Below are 20470 nucleotides of genomic sequence, written 5' to 3'. Positions count from 1 at the left end.
CACACATCCATGCCCGAGGCAGGATTCGAACCTGCGACCGTAGCAGTCGCACGGTTCCGGACTGCGCGCCTAGAACCGCGAGACCACCGCGGCCGGCCACCGCATGTTGACGTGCACCCTGGACTAGGTTTTCAGGCGTTTCCTAGATCCCCTCGGACCGAATGGCCGGGTGCGGGTGGCACAGCCTCGCCTGTTGTTAGGCTCCCCACCTCATCGCATACGTCAACATGGGGTCCTCCCCACGGCGGGCGGAGGCCTTATCACACGACCGTTCGCCGATTTGCGGGGGAGGAATGTGGTGTCACCGCTAGACACCACACTTGCTAGGTGGTAGCTTTAAATCGGCCGCGGTCCATTAGTACATGTCGGACCCGCGTGTCGCCACTGTGTGATCGTAGACCGAGCGCCACCACACGGCAGGTCTCGAGAGACTTACTAGCACTCGCCCCAGTTGTACGGACGACATTGCTAGCGACTACACGTACGAAGCCTTTCTCTCAATTGCTGAGAGACAGTTAAAATAGCCTTCAGCTAAGTCCATGGCTACGACCTAGCAAGGCGCCATTAACCATATCTGGAGAGAGTCTCACTTGTATTATCAAGAGCGATGTACCGCAGAAGTGAATAAAAGTTAAGTATACGAGAAGCTCCGTTCTTATCTTTATAGCATTCATAACGTATCCTGTTCCAGACTTAACGCAAGACGGCATGAGTTGACGCGTGCCCTTTCGGCTACTTCTCAGTGTGGCGTAGCTAGCTTGTTACGCCACAACAGATACCATCGTAGCAAGGAAAAACAAACAGTAAGTAGGGGTAGACATGTTCCACAAGGACAGATGCATACTGTCAGTCCACTGCACCTTATAGGGAATACCACGAGAATATTCCCCAGGCAATAAGGCTTCCTTCTCCAACCTAGTCCCTTCCAACAATGTTGCAGGTTGTTTGGTTTCATACATTTCACACTGTACAGGCATAAAACACTATTCACTCGAAAAGGCCACCCATTGCCACTCAGTGGACATCTAGCTGTGGTATTAGCCTGTAAATTCCAGCCTTCATTGACGATAAACAGCAGTCAGTGTGGGTGTACAAACCACCCACCTGCTGCGGAGGTCCATACACAGCAACATTTGCTGAATGGTCTTTGAGGAGACACTGTTGATAGCCTGCTCATTCCTCATGGAGGACAGTTGCAAAAGTTGAATGTCTAGTCTACATCTACATAAAGACTCTGCAAGCCACAATACGGTACATGGCAGCGGGTACCCTGTACCACTACCAGTCATTTCCTTTCCTGTTCCACTCGCAAATAGAGCAAGGGAAAAATAACTATCTAAATGCCTCTGTTTGAACCCTAATTACCTGTATCTTATCTTCATGGTCCTTACGTGCAATGTATGTTGGTGGCATTAGTATCGTTCGGCAGTCAGCTTCAAATTCCGGTTCTTTAAGTTTTCTCAATAGTGTTTCTCGAAAAGAATGTCGACTTCCCTCCAGGGATTCCCATTTGAGTTCCTGCAGAATCACCGTAACACTTACATGTTGTTCGAACCTACCAGTAACAAATCTAGCAGCCCGCCTCTGAAATGCTTCAATGTCTTCCTTCAATCTGACCTGGTACAGATCCCTAACACCCGAGCAGTACTCAAGAATAGGTTTCACCAGTGTCCTATATGCAGTCAACTTTCTTCCTAAAATTCTCCCAATAAACTGAAGTCGACCATTCGCCTTCCCCACCACAGTTCTCACATGCTCGTTCCATGTCATATCACTTTGCAATGTTACCTCCAGATATTTAAATGACTTGGCTCTGTCAAGGAGGCCATTAGTAACACTGTATCCAAATATTACAGTAAACAATACTGTTGGAGGAACATTCCCAACTAACCATTTTACCACAGCTTGAAAATACCGCTCGAGTTGTAAGGTTCTTTTATTTAATACATGACCAGTTTCGGGCTCTTATACACCCATCTTAGGTGTCATGTTGAAAATAGCAAGAGATGGGACATAATTTTTACATGCAACAAAAAAAAAAAAAATAAAATAAAATAAAATAAAAATAAAAAAATAAAAAAAATAAAAATAAAAAAAAAAATTTAAAAAGTATTTAAAAAACCACTGGTCGGGATAGGTGCTGTGAAACCTAAGTCAATGCCAAAGTGACACCAGACAGTACTATGGACAACTGCCTGAGCAAAGAAATATGCAAAGAATAGCTGGACACTTACACTTGGTGCTGTGACCCCGAGCACCGCAGTGAACATGTACAAGATGCAGTGTGTTACCAACGAGTGCAGAGCATGGAGTAGCAGACACGAAGGAGGAAGCAAACTGGTAAACCAGAATGGCAAAAGTACTGTCATCTGTTGACAGGAAGAAGGAACGTGGGGCGACTACCTCCAACAATTAACTTGGTTTCACCGACACCCATTATACGCGACCAGATAACTTCACCGTCACACTCACCGTCACACTCAACTTCAACCTCACTAGAGACAATATTTTTGTCAACTGTAATGAACATTTCCCCCTCTTATGGTCTCTAATCTATCTTTCCGATTTACGTTCCATGACTTGCTAAATATCTCAGAGCTTTTCACTTCAGGTTTCAGCCACCTCTCAGTCCCAAGAATAACTTGACCACGAGCTCTTTCCTGGAGGGAAGTAAATTCGGGACCTTTATTACAAATATTTTGACAGTTTATGCTAGTTGAAGTGTCTTTATTTTGATGCCGTTTGACTTCCCTTGGTGTATATCGACTGGTGAGTATTCATCAGAGCACCTCAAAGTATTGCCTGGCCTGGCCTAAAAAATCCTCATGTGCATTTCACAAGTACTCCGATACCTGAGTAGCTACGCCCTTTGCATAGTGCACCCCTGACCTATCAAGGGGAGTCCTACAAATCCCCACGTGATAATCCAGGTCTAGAAATCTGAAGCCAAGACCATCACAGAGTTGACGAAGTGTTTGGTTGAGACCCTCCACTTCGTTTCAAACCAAAGGATCCTGATCAACTCTAGGAACAATGCTGCAAATTGTGGGCTCTGCTTGCACTCCATGCAGCCAATAGTCTTAACCACCTCCACCAACTGCCTTTACAAACTGAGGATTGCCTCAGAACCCAAACAACAGGTGTCAGTGCCAATGTGAGCCAACTGCACCCTGCACGCTCGATAGGTGCAGGCAAGGCCGCATCCACATCTTGGATGAGGTCTCCTGGCAGACATACAGACTGCACACTTGGTTTCTTTCTAACCCTGAATGCTATCTACCTAAGGGGCCCCATAACGCGCCTAACACTGGAGTCCTAACAATTTGTAACCCCCTCCCTCCCGTGTGCCTGCTCAGAGCCTGCTGAAGGAGCAGCCACCTGTCCACTCACAGGGTGAATGGGCAAGACCAGGGGCCAGGCAGCCTGTATCCACAATGGTCCTCCGCCTTGAGCGACGTGAATGCGTTACTACCTGCCATTCCCTCTGTTGTGAGGGCGGATCCACTATGTTGGGTGCACTACGAGGTGCGTCGGAAGCAGAGCCTGTGGGCAAAACAAGCAACACCTGAAGTGTCCCATGTGACACGCCACATTCTCCGCCACCGCTATATCCAAAGCAGCAGCCAGAAGGTGACTGATCATAGCCAAAAGAGCATTCAGCTGTTATCGAACTGTGGCCAGTTCCTCCTGCATCTGCACACAGCATGTACACATCCTAGCAAGATTAACTGAAAATGTAAATTATAAAAGCAGATAGAATTCTAGAAATGCTACTTGATACCCTCCTGATGTGTCACCAATGAATGCCAATGTGTAAATGAGCTATGTAGCTGGCTGTTCAGCGAGCAACTACTGCAGCTTATAATCAAGTTGCGTGTGTACGGAGTTCGTCTCAGTTGTGTGACTAGATTCACTGTTTCTTGTCAGAAAGGTCACAGTTCATAGTAACTGATGGAAAGTCATCAAGTATAACAGAAGTAATGTCTGGCATTCCCCAAGGAAGAGTCATAAGCCATCTGCTGTTTATGATTTATATAAATGATTTAGGAGACAATCTGAGCAGCCCTCTTAGACTGTTTGCAGATGATGCTGTCATTTTCCATCTAGTAAAGTCCTCAGATGATCAAAACCAAATGCAAAATGACTTAGACACTACATCTGTATGGCGTAAGAAGTGGCAGTTGTCTCTGAATAAGAAAAAATTGTGAAGTCATCCACATGAGTACAAAAAGAAATCCATTAAATTTCAGTTACATGATAAATCACACAAATTTGAAGGTTGACAATTCAACTAAATACCAAGGAACTACAATTACAAACAACATAAATTGGAACAGTCACATAGCTGAAGTTGGTGGGAAGGGAAACCAAAGACTGCATTTTATTGCCACAAAACTTTGAAGAGGCAACAGGTCTGCCAAAGGGGTTGCTTACACTTTGTTTGTCCATTCTCTGCTAGAGTACTACCATGCAGTATGGGAACCTCACCAGATAGGATTGATGGAGGACACTGAACAAGTCTAAAGAAGGGCAGCACAATTTGTATTATTGTGAAGTAGGGGAAAGAATGTTACAAATATGATAAGTGAATTGGGGTGGCAATCATTAAAAATAAAAGCATTTTTTGTTGCGGTGAGGTCTTTTCATGAAATTTCAATCACCAACTTTCTCCTCTGAATGTGAAAACATTTTACTGTCACCAACCAACAGAGGGAGAAATTATCATCATAATAAAATAAGATAAATAACAGCCCATACAGAAAGATTTAAGTGCCCATTTTTCCCATGCACTGTTAAGAGATTGAAATGGTACAGAAATAGTCTGAAGGTAGTTCACAGAACACTCTGCGAGACACTTAAGTTACACAGCAGTGTTAGTTAGTTACATGTTCCATGGATCATTTGCACGATAGATCATAATGAGTGGTGGAGCAAGTCATTTTACATTCACATTGCAAATTAATGTGTACATACAGGTACATTATGAACATTTATAAGTAACAGTTCTTTTTTTTAAAAGAAGGAAAAAAACTGATGTGAGTTAGTAATTCCTGCCCACCACCTTTTACCCATTACAGTAACAGAAATTCTTCTATGGAATATAAGGAGTTTTCAAGAATAAACTTTCTCAATTCGTTATCAAATTTTTTTTGCTGTCTGTCAGACATTTTACATCACTGAGTAACTGACCAAAAATTTTTGTTGCAGCACTGTGCACCCCTTTTTGTGCTAAAGACAACCTTAATGTGGAGTAAAGTCATTTCTCTTTCTGTACTGTAATTATGTATCTCATTGTTCAGTTTGAACTGTAGTGGATTATTTACAACAAACTATATGAGGGAAGAAATATACTGTGAAGCAGTAGTCAGAATGCACAACTCCTTAAACAGATGTCTTCAAGTGATCAGGGGCAAGTACCACATATTATTCTTACAGCATGTTTTTGTGCAATGAAGACTTTCTTTCTTAAAGACAAGTTACCCCAGAACATTATTCTATATGGCACTATTCAACAAAATATGCAAAATATGTCTCATTGCTGATTTGTCTCTCCACAAGATTTGCAATGATTCTAAGCACAAATGCAGCGGAACTAAGTTGTTTTAGGAGATCCAAAAATGTGTTTTTTTTCCAATTTAAAAAATCAATATGGACCCCTAAGAATTTTGAAGTTTCCACACTATTTATTATTTCCTCATCATATGTTACACTTACCATTGGTGCAGTACCTCTAGCTGTGCAGAACTGAATATGTTGTGTCTTTTTAAAACTGAGGATGAGACTATTAACAGAAAACCAGTCAATGATACTTTTAAGAACTTTGTTTACCATTTCTTCCATTTCTGTATGTATGCTTGGATCGATTACAATACTAGTGTCATCTGCAAAAAGAACTAACTCTGCTTGCTGTATACTAAACAGAAGATTGTTTACATATATGAGGAAAAGCAGTGGACCTAAGATTGAACCTTGGGAAACTCCATATGTGATCTCACCCCATTCAGAATTATCTCACTGGACTACATTACTTGAATTACTAAGTGCAACTTTCTGCATTATTTTGGTTAAATATGACATTAACCATTGGTTGGCTATACCATCAATCCCATAAAATATCAATTTATCTATGAGAATACCGTGATTCACAAAGTCAAATGCCTTACATAGGCCACAGAAAATAGCTCAACCAGCAATATTTTATTATTTAATGCTTGTAAAACTTAGTGAGTGGACGTGTAAATGGTGTTCTTAGTAGCATTACCCTTCTGAAACAGAGACAGTGATTTGCTAAGGATACTGATGCTGGTAAGGTGAGATACTATTCTAGAATACATCACATTCTCAAAAATTTTGGAGAATGGTGCCAGCATTAGATATAGATGTAGGTGTACATGTCTTAGATGCAAATTCTGGGACACAGCAAATATCTTGTGGATACGCCTGCAATTATTTACAAACAAACTCATAACAGACAAACCATCCTAACAAGGAAAAGCCATGAGGAAACAAGGAAGAAGATGGCAAGAATCATGGTGAATCATCATGGTAACAACGGAATGTGGCAAAGTGCACTGGAAGCAATTGTGAGACATCAGGACACTAATTGCTAGTAACAAACATAGCAAATAAACATAGACAAACAAACAAACACACCACCGGATGTCACTACTCATGTCCTGGGCTAACTGTAACTGAGGTGTCATCAAAAAGGTTTACAAGTTACATCAGACACAGCATAATGATTTCAAAACCATGATGATCTTTGCGTTTAATTTAAAACCACATCAAAATCTGCATCAATTGAAAAATGAGCTTTGGAAGAACAAACCTCTGGAGGAGCACAATTAACATGTCAGTAAGCTTACAATCGCAGCTACCATCCAACATACAAGTACTGGTTTCACGTGTTCCTAGGTGACATGCACACAGCAACATAAACAAATTTGCTTCTGTGTACAACTTACAACATACCGTCCCTCATCCCCTTTATTGTACTTTATTGTACACCTTCCTTACTTATCTTCAGCTTACGATGTGAACAATGTTCACAATTTGGATTATAGCCAGAGAAGAAAGTAAGCATTTTGACCTTTTTTTTCCCCAGCACTTGGAGAAGATGGTTGCATTTTTGGTACACATGGAAGTCCTTGCACACTGTACTGTAGCACACCACTAGAGGAGTCAAAATATCTGAAAGGGTGAGTCTGTTGAAGTGAACAGCAGAGATCAGAAACAGAGGTAGTACGAGTCCAGTGTTTAAGGTTGTATATCTTAGAAATCTAGGGGCCACTGTTACATCAGCACTATACTGGCCTCTCTCCTTCCCCCCAGAGTTCTGAGTACGACATGTTTGACAACAGTGGCACTGTGGTCACTTCCTACTCACTGACTTGTTCTCTTACTAAAGTGTGCAGGAGTGTGTGATCAGTGGCAAGTTTTGAGTAACATCTACACTTCTCTCATTACCATGTTGAAATTTGCATCTTTTGCCAAAAATCTCCAAGTTTACAAAGATTCATTTCATTATAAAAAGATAATACAATTGTAATGGCGATGGAATCCTGAAACAGTATTTTAGTAAACAAACAACAAAGGACATGACAGGTCAGTAGCTTATTTAAAGGCTCATTTTCTGCATAAAAATAAATTTCTTATTTCACTTATATTGTTGCAAACCCACACTAATTTCCATTTCATCATAAATAACCGATAAAAAATTACAATATTTCCTTGAAAAAATCTGTATTCACTCGGATGTTGTGGCAGATAATAAAATATTGCATATTAAAAGCATGCTATTTGTGATTCAGTGGCACTCATGTGTTGTGGAGATCTTAGACCATTCAGTGTGGTTCATGGCTCATGTTTCAAAAAGCTAGTCAGTCGGTTGGTTGGATGGTTTAAAAGAGGGGGGGAAGGTCCCTTGTTCAGAATAAAACAATGCCACAAGGGTGAGAATAAAACAAGTGCGACTGACAACACAAAATGGAGAGAAAGGAAAAATGACAACAACGATGAAAGGGCAACAAATGCTTAAAGGGACAAAAGGGGACAAGAAAACCACAGCAATATAAGAAACAGGTAGAAGAGATTAAAACCACCACCCTACAAGCACTAGGGTGGAGGACACAGAGAGACAAAGGACATGCACTAAAACTTAGATCAAATGATAAAACCCAACCTCATGAATAAAACGTAAAACTAAATCAGCCAATGAGGCGTTGTCAGACAAAATTAGCAAAAACGAGACCGGTAACCGAAGATTTCATCGCATGGCAGTCAAAGTGGGACAGTGCACCAGAATATGGGCCATTGTCAACAGGGCGCTGTGCCGACACTGAGGCGGGTCTTCATGGTGCAGGAGGTAGCCATGGGTCGCCCAAGTGTGGCCAATGCAGAGCCGGCAGAGAACCACAGAGTCCCTGCAAGAGGCCCGCATGGAGGACAGCCACACATTTGTAGTCTCCTTAATGGCACGCAGTTTGTTGTGCGTACTGAGACTATGCCAATCCGTCCCCAAAGCCGAAAAACCTGATGGCGTAAAAACAAATGCAGGTCAGTTATTGGAATGCCGATTTCCATAAGCGGTTTCCATGTAGCCTGTTTGACCAGTCTGTCAGCAAGTTCGCTGCCTGGGATTCCGACAATCCTGGGGTCCACACAAACACCACTGAATGATTGGACTGTTCCATGGCATAGATGGACTCCTGGATGGTCACTACCAGAGGGTGACAGGGGTAGCGCTGGTCGATAGCTTGTAGGCTGCTCAAAGAGACAGTACAAAGAAGAAACGACTCCCCAGGGCATGCATGAATGGATGTGCTCAAGAGCACAAGATATAGCCACCAGCTCTGCGGTGAAAACACTGCAACCATCGGACAAGGAATGCTGTTAAATATGCCCTCCACAGACACACGCGAAGCTGACATGACCATCAGCCATCAAGCTGTCGGTGTAAACCACTTCATGGCCTCGGTACATGTCAAGAATCGAGAGGAAGTGACAGCAGAGAGCCACGGGGTGAACTGACTCCTTTGGGCCATGTGAAAGGTCCAGGCGAAGCTGCGGCCTAGGTGTATACCAAGGAAGTGTACGCAAATGGACCTCGAGTATAGGTGGTAGAGGCAAGGACTTCAGTTCAGATAGAAGGGATCGGATGTGCACTGCAATTGTAAGCCCTGACCTGGGCCACCAATGCGGGAGATGGACCACCACGGGTGGGAAAAGGAAATGGTAATTTGGTTGCACAGGAGAACTATGAATGTGTGCAACGTAACTGGTGAGCAGTTGCGCATGCCTGACCTGCAATGGAGGGACTCCAGCCTCTGGCAGGACGCTGGTCACCGGACTCGTCCTAAAAGCTCCCATCGCTAGTCTAACACCACAGTGGTGCACTGGGTCGATTAACCACAATGCCGAACCATAAACCAGACTCCTATAGTCAATGCGGGCTTCAACAAGGGCTCTGCAGGGAATCAAAACCCAGTCCTAAGAATCGATATGTCTCCATTACAGTCAGGAGATCATCAGTAAGGTAAATTTCTGGTTCCAGATGAATGGTAAGACGCCAACAGAAGGGCATGACACATGACTTTGTGACCGAAAACTGGAAGCCGTGGGCTACAGCCCATGACTGCACCCTGTAGATGGCTCCCTGTAGGCGCTGCTCTGCAACACCAGTACTAGTGGAGCAATACGAAATGCAGAAGTCGACTGCATACAGAGAGGGTGAGACGGATGGCCATACAGCTGTTGCTGGACTGTTAATGGCGACTAAAAGTAGAGATACACTCAATACAGAGCTGTGTGGGACCCTGTTCTCCTAGATGATGGGGGGAACTACAGGAGGTACCAACTTGGACATGGAAAGTATCAAGCGACAGGAAATTCTGGATAAAAATCAGAAGCGGGCCTCGGAAACCCCACTCGTATAACGTGGCAAGGATGATGATGTCATCAGGTGATGTCATACGCTTTTTGTAAATCCAAAAAGATGGCAACAAGGCGTTGACGTCTGGAAAAGGCTGTTTGGATGGCAGTCTCGAGGGACAAAAGATAATCAGTGGTAGGGCAACCCTGGCAGAAACTGCTCTGGCACGGAGCCAGTAGGCCATGTGACTTCAGGACCCAACGCAACTGCCAACCTGCCAACACATCATACATTCCAGTAGCTTACAATGAATGTTGCTGAGGCTGATGGGCCAATAGCTATCCACATCAAGCGGATTTTGGCTGGGTATGAGCACTGGTATGATAGTGTTCTCCCACCAGTGCGATGGAAAGACGCCATCACACCAGAAGATCACGTGGAGGTGTCTCTTGCAGTTAGACAAGAGATGTTTAATCATCTGACTGTGGATACGATCTGGCCCAGGAGCTGTGTCGGGGCAATGTGCAAGGACACTGAGGAGCTCCCACTCTTTAAATGGGGTGTTATAGGATTCACTGTGGCATGTAGTAAACGAGAGGGCTTTCCCTTCCATCCACCATTTGATAGTGCGAAAGGGTGGGGAGTAATTCTCCGAGAGGCACGAGCATAGTGCTCAGCAAAGTGCTCGGCAATCGCGTTTGCATCGGTGGATAACATGCCATTTATGTTAACACTGCAAACACCTGTTGTGATCTGGTACTCAAGAACTTATTTGATCTTTGCCCAGACTTGGGAAGGTGATGTATGGCACCCAATGGTCAAGACATATCTCTCCCAACACTCCTGTTTCTGTCTTTTTATAAGCTGGCGAATGCGGGCATGGAGCCATTTAAAGGCGATGAGATGCTTATGCTGCTGTACAGCTCACCGATGTGCCTTAATTACTTCAGCGACTTCTGGCGACCACCAAGGGACTGTGTTCTGCCAGGGGCATCCTACAGAATGAGGGATCGTGTTTTTGCTGCAGAAACGATCGTTGTAGTTACCTGCTCAACCACCACATCGATGATACCATGTGGGGGAGATTCAACGGTGACAGCAGAGGTGAAAGTGTCGCAGTCTGCCTTGTTTGAAGCCCATCTAGGCACGCGTCCATGGGCCTGACGCCGGGGCAGTGACAGGAAGATGAGGAAGTGGTCACTACCACAAAGGTCATCATGTGCTCTCCAGTGGATAGATGAGAGAAGTCCACAGGACTGTAAACCAGCCATGTGCCATACTGAAATGTGTGGGGGCACCTGTATTTAAGAGGCAGAGGTCGCATGGAGACAGTAAAGTTTTGACATCTATACCTTGTCCCGTAAGCACAATGCCACCCCACAAGGCGTTATGGGCATTAAAATCTCCCAAAAGTAGGAAAGGTTTAGGGAGTTGATCAATCAGTGCAGCCAATGTGTTCAGGGGTACTGCACCATCTGGAGGAAGATATACGTTGCAGACAGTTATTTCCTGTGTCGTCCTTGTTCTGACAGCCACAGCTTCAAGAGGGGTTTGAAGGGGCATAGGTTCAGTGCATACAGAGTTCAGAACATAGGTACGAACTCCACCAGACACTCTATTATAGTCACTATGGTTCTTGTAATATCCCCTATAGCCGCAGAGGGCAGGGTTAGGTTAGGTTAGTAGTGTTTAACGTCCCGTCGACAACGAGGTCATTAGAGACGGAGTGCAAGCTCTGTTTAGGGAAGGATGGTGAAGGAAATCGGCCGTGCCCTTTCAAAGGAACCATCCCGGCATTTGTCTGAAACGATTTAGGGAAATCACGGAAAACCTAAAATCAGGATGGCCGGAGACGGGATTAAACCGTCGTCCTCCCGAATGCGAGTCCAGTGTGCTAACCACTGCGCCACCTCGCTCGGTCGCAGAGGGCAGGGGTCAGCATTGCTGGGAACCAGGTTTCCTGGAGGGCAATGCAGAAAGCAAGTGTGAAATTTAAGAGTTGCCGTAGCTCAGCCAGGTGGTGGAAAAGCCGCTGCAATTCCACTGGAGGATGATGTTATGGTGAGGCTGGGAAGGCAGGAAGCGTTCAAGGAGGCAGGTTATGCCTCAGTGTCACCTGCTGCCACAGACTGAGTATTTGTAGCCATTTCTGTGGAGGATGAGGCATCAGTGAGATCCAGGTCTGCAGGGGACGCTAAGATCTCCACTGCATCCTAAGATGCAAAATTGGTAGGGAGTGGTGGTGTTGGGACCATGGGGGAGTGGGGGGGGGGTCCTTTTTCTTAGCAGACTTCTTTGTTTGCTTGTCCTCTCCCTTCTCTTTAGGGGCTTGCTGGGAGAACTTCTCTGAAGTAGCTGCAGGCACTGAGGAAGACCATGAAGCTCTTCATCCAACAGCTTTTGGATCATTGAGCCACTGGCGAGTGTCCACCGTGACCTTGGGAGAGAGGGCCCCAAGGGACCCCTCACGCATGTAAGGAGACGGAGGAGGCTCTTGCTACTCTGGCAGGGGGGAGGGGACCGATGTCCCCTGCGTTTGGGGGTGCCTTGCTCCCGAAGTAGGTGCCTTGGGAGCAACGGAGGAAGATTTTTCCCCTACCACCAAGGGGTTAGATGTAGTCTGGTGGCCGGAGGGCCCACTGTTCATGGCACAGAGTGAAGAACCGCTGGCGCTTGGGACGGCGATGGTGATGTAGCTGCAGCATATGTCGACGTCAACTGAATGGGGTGTAATCTTTCAAATTTATGTTTAGCCTCTTGGTAAGTCAACTGGTCCAGCGTCTTCTACTCCAAGATTTTCCGCTCCCTTTGGAGTACTGGGCAGTCTGGGGCGTGGTGCTCTCCACAGATGATGCAAGTGGGAGGAGGCGCACACGGAGTATCTGGGTGCAGTGGATGTCTGCAGTCTCGACATGTGGCGCTGGAAGTGCAGCCCAAACTTCTAGCACTTAAGGCACTGCATAAAGGGAGGGACATATAGTTTAACCTCACAGCAGTAAATCATCACTTTGACCTTTTCAGGCAATGAATCACCCTCAAAGGCCAAGACGAACGCACCGGTAGCAACCCTGTTGTCTTTGGGTCCCCTGTAACTGCGTTGGATGGAATGAACACCCTCGTCGTCAGACTGCATGAGGAGATTGCGATAGAAAATGATCCCCTGGACCATATTGAGGCTTTTATGGGGAGTGATGGAAACAGGAATATCACCCAGCTCTTCAGAGGCGAATAACACTCATGATTGGGCTGGGGATGCTGTCTGAATCAAGACTGCACCATTTCGCATCTTGGACAGCGCTGTCAGTTCTCCAAACTTATCCTCAAAGTGTTCAATGAAAAATTGAGGCTTTGTAGGTAGAAAGAAGTCCCCATCAATTCTGCTACAGACTAAAAACCGAGGCGAATATGGCTCTCTCCATTCTGTAGCCATACGTTCCTCCCATGGTGAAGCGAGGGATGGAAACGATTTAGGGTCATACCTGTCGGCATTGTATTTGATCTTGCCCTTCTTAGAGACTGCTGGTGCCGTATTGTCACCAGCAAGAAATGACTTAGTCCACTTCATTGCGGGACATCCGCCCTGATGCCACCCATTCCGATCAGGGGCTCTACCCATGGGCGCCACCAAGCCACAACAAAGGCCAACTGGTATAATGGCCATTGCTGGGAGTCCTGATGCCCCAGAAAGACAGGCATCTACTCCTTGGCAATTTGGGGAGTTCACAGCTCAGGCATCAGCAGTGCGATCCCTGTGTAGTCAGGGGACTACCACCAAATGGGTACAAGAAGGCCCCACCACAACGGACTGGCTACCGTGCTGGATATTGGGTGCAGAGAAATCCAATATTATCATGGGAGCGAAAGAGGACAAGAGACAACTGAAGAAGATGACATGCCCCAGAAAGTGTCCTCGCCCAAATAGTTGAATCGTAAGTGGAGATGCAAAGCCATGACAAGAAATTCAGGAGATCAAATCTAAGGGCACTATGGATAACTCGTGCACAACATAAGGCATCCTTCCCCATATGGCCCGCACTTCTGTAGAATTTTGAAAGTGGCAGGTCAAATCATAGAATCGGACCTGAAATCATAGGACTGAAAAGTGTGGGACTCCTCTTAGCCACCTCTTATGACAGGCAGGAATACCTCGGGCCTATTTAGCCCCTGGACCCGCAGGGGGGAAAAAAGTAGTCCAAATGCATGTGTCTGTAGGGGCTGAAGTGGTTTCTAAAGTTGATGTGGAGGCTATACCACCAAATCTGACAACAGTTAAGAAGTGAATAAAATCCATTGCAGACACTGTTAAAAAGGTGCTGGGTCCATGAGTTACTGTTGCTATCACTGATAAAAGAGATTTTTCCCAAACTGATATGTGGGCGGTTGATGCATGTAAAATAACCTACACTACAGTGACTGTATCCACTATCAGTGAAAGGTAACATATAGAGAATGGAGTACTGTTTACCACCCCATTTCCTGATACAGAGCTTGTTCACCCTACCGCATCCTTGCAAATTTTGGCTCTGAGCACTATGGGACTCAACTGCTGAGGTCATTAGTCCCCTAGAACTTAGAACTAGTTAAACCTAACTAACCTAAGGACATCACACACATCCATGCCAAAGGCAGGATTCGAACCTGCGACCATAGTGGTCTCGCGGTTCCAGACTGCAGCGCCTAGAACCGCGCGGCCACTTCGGCCGGCCTTGCAAATTTCTGAGGATTTAATGAAGTCAGCACCTTTTGTAATAGATCAGGGTTCTAATACAGTGGCAGCTCTGAAAAACTTCACTAGACTTACTTGATACTGTCTTTGTCTTGGCACTTTGCTCAAGCACTGAAGCTTCGCACCCATAACTACTTCAAGTAGGAGGGACAATAAAGTTCTGAAAAGCATTAGTGGCACATTGTAAGAGAGATTGTCTTTCGGAGAGACTCACAAAGTCACTCAAACAAGAAGTCAAAGTCCAATGGAACACTTTATTAGAAAGAAGCTACTAATAACCTAGAACAAGACAACTATCCAACCTTCCATTTGGTACTTCTCTGGCAGTGTAAACTTCTGGATAGTCACTTGAGTCCTAATGAATTAGGCAGTGATGGGTAGTGATGCCATGGCAATACTTAAATTAAGATGCAGAAATTACATGGGCAAAAAGACTAATAAGATTAAACTGCTCTTGTACCACAAGACTTCAACATTTTTGTGTTCTCCATGTCGTGACCTTTTGATGCTGAGTGCTGAAGACAGAGACAGTGTTTTCCAAGAAATTGGTACTAGGTTTGTAAACATTTCAGGTGGGTGAACAATTATACAAAGGGCGTTCAAAAAGTTTTGCACAGTTGTCACTAATTTTTTTATTATTTGCAAGAGGAGAATGAAATTTTTTGTAAACATACTTGGAACATATAGCTACAAGTTGGTATATAAAAGTATTTTCTTTTATTTACAGGTGAGCCATAATGGACCGTGAAGTAGATGTCAGGTTGCAACAACGGTTGGAGATGGAGTTCCTCTTCAAGACTGGTGATGACTCTGCCACATCGATTCACAAGAAGTTGCTCCCTGTTTATGGGGAGGACACAGTGGGTTGCAGCAGTATCCAGTGGTGGTTGCAGAGGTTTAAAGAATGTGATTTCTCTCTACTGGACAATCCACAATGCAGTAGACCATCAACGACAGTGAGTGATGTGAATAAGGAGACCATTGATCAAATCATCCAAAATGACAGATGTGTGATGACACGGCAGCTGGCTGAAATGACTCGTTTGTCATTGGGTAGTATGGTATCACTGGTACAGTCACTAGGGTACAGAAAAATCTGTTTACGATAGGTGCCTAGATTATTGACAAGAGAAATGAAAACGATGAGTAAGAATGTGTGCAAGGGTCTCATGAAGACCTTTACTGAAGAGTGAAAACAGTGTTTTGACAGCAACATTACCCAGGATGAAACATGGTTGTTTTTGTCTGAATCTGAGAGCAAAACCCAATCCATGGAGTGGCGTCATCCGGGTTCCCCTCGGAAGAAGAAACTAAGACTTTCACGAACAGCAGGCTGAAAGGTGATGGCCTCCTTCTTCTGGGATCAGTGTGGTGTCATTTTCATTGACTTCTTGGAACCTGGATCCACAATTAACTGAGCCCGTTACTGTTTGTCACTGGACAAGCTGTGACATGCCATCAAGACTCACAGACCACAGCTTCAGAGTCAGCTCATCAGACTAAACCATGACAATGCCAAACCCCTTACAGCCCTTATGAAGTAGGAGAAAATCAGGAAAATGGGTTAGAAAATTGTTCCTCATCCTCCCCACAGTCTGGACTTTGCTCCAGCTGATTTTTACCTCTTTTGTCATCTGAAGGCCCACCTGCACGTTAAAACATTTGATAGTGAGAAAGACCTTATATCCTGTGTCAAGTGATGGTGTAAAAGTCAATCCCCAGGATTTTATCAAAGTGCATTTACATCATGGAAAGAACGTTGGGCCAGATGTGTCACAGCTGATGGAGGCTACACTGAGTAGGCTCAATGTATAGCTAAATGTTCCAAGTAAGTTCACAAAAAAATTCATCTCCTGCTGCAAAAAATAAAAAAAATTATAGACGACTATGCAAAACTTTTTGAATGCCCTTTGTATATACCTGTTATTCTAACACACACACACACACACACACACACACACACACACACACACACTGCTAACTGGATGACTTATCTGGCTTAGCAGCTACAAATACACAAATCTTCCTTTTGAATCAGTTTATATATTAGTGAAAACCCTATCAAAATCCCTACAGTAGTTTCTGAAATCCTCCCTCACATATGGAAAGAAAAATGTAATGGGGAATTTAATTCATGATAGTTCAGACATATTTATAGATTACATACAAAAAGCTTCCTTGTGAATCAATCTGTCTATTACTGAAAACAGTATCAAAATCCCTAAAGTAGCTCCTGCGATTAGCCTTCACATACAGACAGAACAATGTGGCAGGGCAATTGAATTTATAAAATTTATTCATAACTGTCATGCCCAACCACTGCATGTGTAGTGACAATGCTGCAAGTCCTCAATTATACTGTGAGTCCTCAGTTATACTCATGCACTTGTATACTCTCCTTTCTACACTGGCAGAGTCCATGTGTACATAACAAGACTTGAGCAATGAGTTTATGCTTATAAACAGGCCGCACGGATGCTGCCAAGTCGAGCCTCCGAGCATTTAGAGAAAATGAGTTTGGAGATGAAGTCATACAGCCCATGGGTGAGTTTAAAAAAGAATTTACATAGCTCATTTCTGATCTTTAGTGTACAACAACAATGCACCATAATATATCACAGGGGTTAGATGCAACAGATGCTTTCAGCGCAGTTAAACAAGTCTGAATGATGATGAACCAAGTCGCAGACCACCTATCTGTGAAGAACCAGGAATGGCACGTAAAGTGGAGGCCTTGGTGCTCTAAGATCGGAATACCACAATCAAGGTGGTAGTGGAAAGACAGTCATTCATGAATCATTTTTCAAAATCTTGCACACTCTCACCAATTTAAAAAGCTCACCAAACCGAGGCAGCAGAGGAAATGCTATGCCTTTTTCCAGTCCAATCCAGGTGTCTTTCTTGTATGCCTTATCACCATAGAAATGTGCTGTATATATCACCATTATCTTGAGACAAAGGAGCAAAGCAAGGAGTGCAAACATGGAGTAACCATCATTGAAAATAGTAAGGACCCAACCATCATCAGACAAGGTGATGCCAAGTGATTTTTGGGGCTGCCACAGTGCAGTCCTATCAGATTATGTTCATGGCTGCAAACCATCACAAGAGCATACAACCAAAATCTCCTCACGATGCTATAGGAAGCTGTAAAAATGAAATGATTGCACAGCATTGTTGGCTGGGAAGTCCCATTTGGGTTCGGCCGCCAAATGCATGTCTTATTTCAGTCGGTGCAACATTGGGCGACTTATGGTCGATGATGAGGATGAAATGATGATGAGGACAACACAACACCCAGTCCCCGAGTGGAGAAAATCGCCAACCCGGCCGGGAATCGAACCCGGGCCCAGTGCATGGGACGCAAGCACGTTACCACCCAGCTAAGCAGGCAGACATAGGAAGCTGTTAAGACAAAGCATTGGGGAAAACTGTCCAAGGGAGTGTCTTTACTTCATGAGAATGTCCCAGCTCGTTCTCCACAGGATGCAATCTCACATGCTGCCCCTTGGGCTATCAAATTTCCCGTCATTGCCCATATTTTCCTGACATGAGACCTGGTCACTTCTACCTCTTTCCATAGATGAAGAAACAATTGCATGTCAGGCATTTCCAGAGTAACGACAAGGTGATTTTCAAGGAAGAACATATTTAGCTACTTTCAGGTTCATAACTTAAGTTTTTTTGGGTGATAACTAACATTTTATGATTATCACTTCTAGTCCCATAATACCTATGGAACACGACATTTACGATGAGTATTATCCAAAAATTCACTCTCATAAAGCCGTTTATTACAATATATGTCTCACCAAAACACTGATTTGACCATCAATTGTGAGTACACCGATAAAGCAACAAGATACACAATTTGGAACATAAGACATCTATAATAGTGGCCTTGATAATAAAAGGTACAATTATTGTTTCTGTAGGGCCTCATTTGTTGGTGTGGTTTAAAGGAATATTTGGCATTAGCTTCTAATAAGGGCCATGTTAATTAACTGTAATTCGTAATTCTGAAAAAAAAATGAATGAGATATATCACCACCTGCTTTTTATCCTGATCCATAGGTTGAGTACGCATTATACACTAAAAGATCTGTAAATCACTCAAAGAAAAACTGGTACCACTAAAAGAACACTTACATGAAGAAGCAAAGTTGCTGCTAAGAAGCTTAAGCCTTGGCAGTATCCAACTTCCGTATCATAAACAGCATACGCTTTAGAGATACGATAGAGGGAGTCCTGCCCCAATCCACCAGCCTCTTTGAAAAAGTCATGTGCTGGAAATGTCCGATTAATGTCTCTCTGTATCACAGTCTCACATGGACTGTCCTGAAAGAAAAAAGAAAACATTGTATACATTATGAACACCATATAATGAAATTATTTAGAAATCAAGTTTACACTACTGAGCTTTTCTTCTTCTCCTTCATGGAACATTTCCAGTCTTCTGAGCTGAGTCTTTTTATAACAGTGTTTTTAAGCCATTCCATATGCCTTCTGTCCTCAGTGTCCACCTTTCTCAACTAGTTACAACAAGAAAAACTCTATGGTTAGAAAAGGGGCATTCTTTGGAGTCTTTATTTGATATTAGACTTTCTAGTGTAGTTTTCATGTCTGAAGAGTACCTGCCTGTGTGCATGCAGAGTGAGTGAGTGAGTGAGTGAGTGTGAGTGTGAGTGTGAGTGTGAGAATGCGTGTGCGTGTGCGCGCGTGCATGTATGCTAAAGATCATTGCAGCTGTCCAGTGTGTAATGCGCCATAGAAGAGACTGCCATTTCCATGTTCCAAAAAGGAGGACAATGTCCAGGTGGGTAAAACAATGGTGTGAAGCAGGTTCTGTAACCAATAACAAGCATAAAGGACAGTTCAAAGGCCGGAAAATATCTGACGAGTTCATGCAGTTCCTCAATGAAGGCCACAGTGATCTGCCTTTGCCAATCCAGAACATCACAAATCCCTTACATGTCTTTGCAGAGTGTTGTGAAACAGGATTTAAAGTTTCATCTTTAAATAAGCTGCAAGTGGTTCAACAGTTATGACTGGGAAATAAAATGAGCAGACACAATTTCTGCACAAAATCACTGGACATAATTGACCAGGATGATGCATTCCCAACAAATCTTGTGATAACTGATGAGGCAAACTTTCATCTGAATGGATTTCTCAATCAATAAATCTTCTGATATTAGTCAGACACAAACGTGCAGCTCATTCATGAGAACGTTCAGGATAATGCATAGGTCATTGCCTGGTGTGCTGTTGGAAGTTATATTCGAGTCACTGGGCCACATTTTTTAAGACAATGAGGGCCAGCCAGCGATTGTCAATTTTGTACAGTACACAGCCATGATTACAATTTCTTCATTTCACAGCTGCAGGAACATTGTCGTCTATACAGTATATGGTTTCAGGAAGACAGGCCTACAGCCATATGGCAATGATTACACTGAGGCATCACTTTCTACATCAGTTACTCATGGTTCACTCATATCCCATGTCCAACAAGATGACCTGATCTTTCATTCCCTTACTTTTTTCTGCAAGGTTGTCTAATGAACAAAGATTTTTCCCAGCGGCTCAACAATACTGATGAGTTGAAAGAGACACTCTGGGAAGAGCTAGAGGCTATTTCTCAGTAAATCATTGAGAATATTACAAGGAGAGTCCACAAATGTCTTCAGCAATGTTTTGCCAATGATGGAAGCCATTTGTATGACACACTTTTGAAGAAATAAATTTATGTTTCAATTTGCAATAATGGCGGTGTTAGTAGAACAGACATCCATGAGTTAAATTCATGTAAATATACACTAAATCTCATAATAACGAAATGAAAATGTGCTACTTCTGTGGGCCATCCTGTA

At 43.8% G+C, this 20470-nt stretch overlaps 1 protein-coding gene across 4 annotated transcripts in view; it reads right to left on the bottom strand.

Moving 5' to 3' along the window:
* The window catches only part of LOC126248802 (rab GTPase-activating protein 1-like), a 185686-nt gene that overhangs the window by 78661 nt on the left and 86555 nt on the right, over positions 1–20470 (bottom strand). For all 4 annotated transcript variants that reach the window (XM_049950193.1, XM_049950196.1, XM_049950195.1 and 1 more), the window contains one exon: positions 18747–18935. In XM_049950193.1, coding sequence (XP_049806150.1) covers positions 18747–18935 — 189 coding nt within the window. The remainder of the gene's footprint in view (positions 1–18746; positions 18936–20470) is intronic.

The sequence above is a fragment of the Schistocerca nitens genome, chromosome 3, assembly GCF_023898315.1.
Source record: "Schistocerca nitens isolate TAMUIC-IGC-003100 chromosome 3, iqSchNite1.1, whole genome shotgun sequence".
NCBI classification, from domain to species: Eukaryota; Metazoa; Arthropoda; class Insecta; order Orthoptera; family Acrididae; genus Schistocerca; species Schistocerca nitens.
Note: the sequence above shows the minus strand (reverse complement) of the source record. Positions and strands in the feature narration are given on the sequence as shown.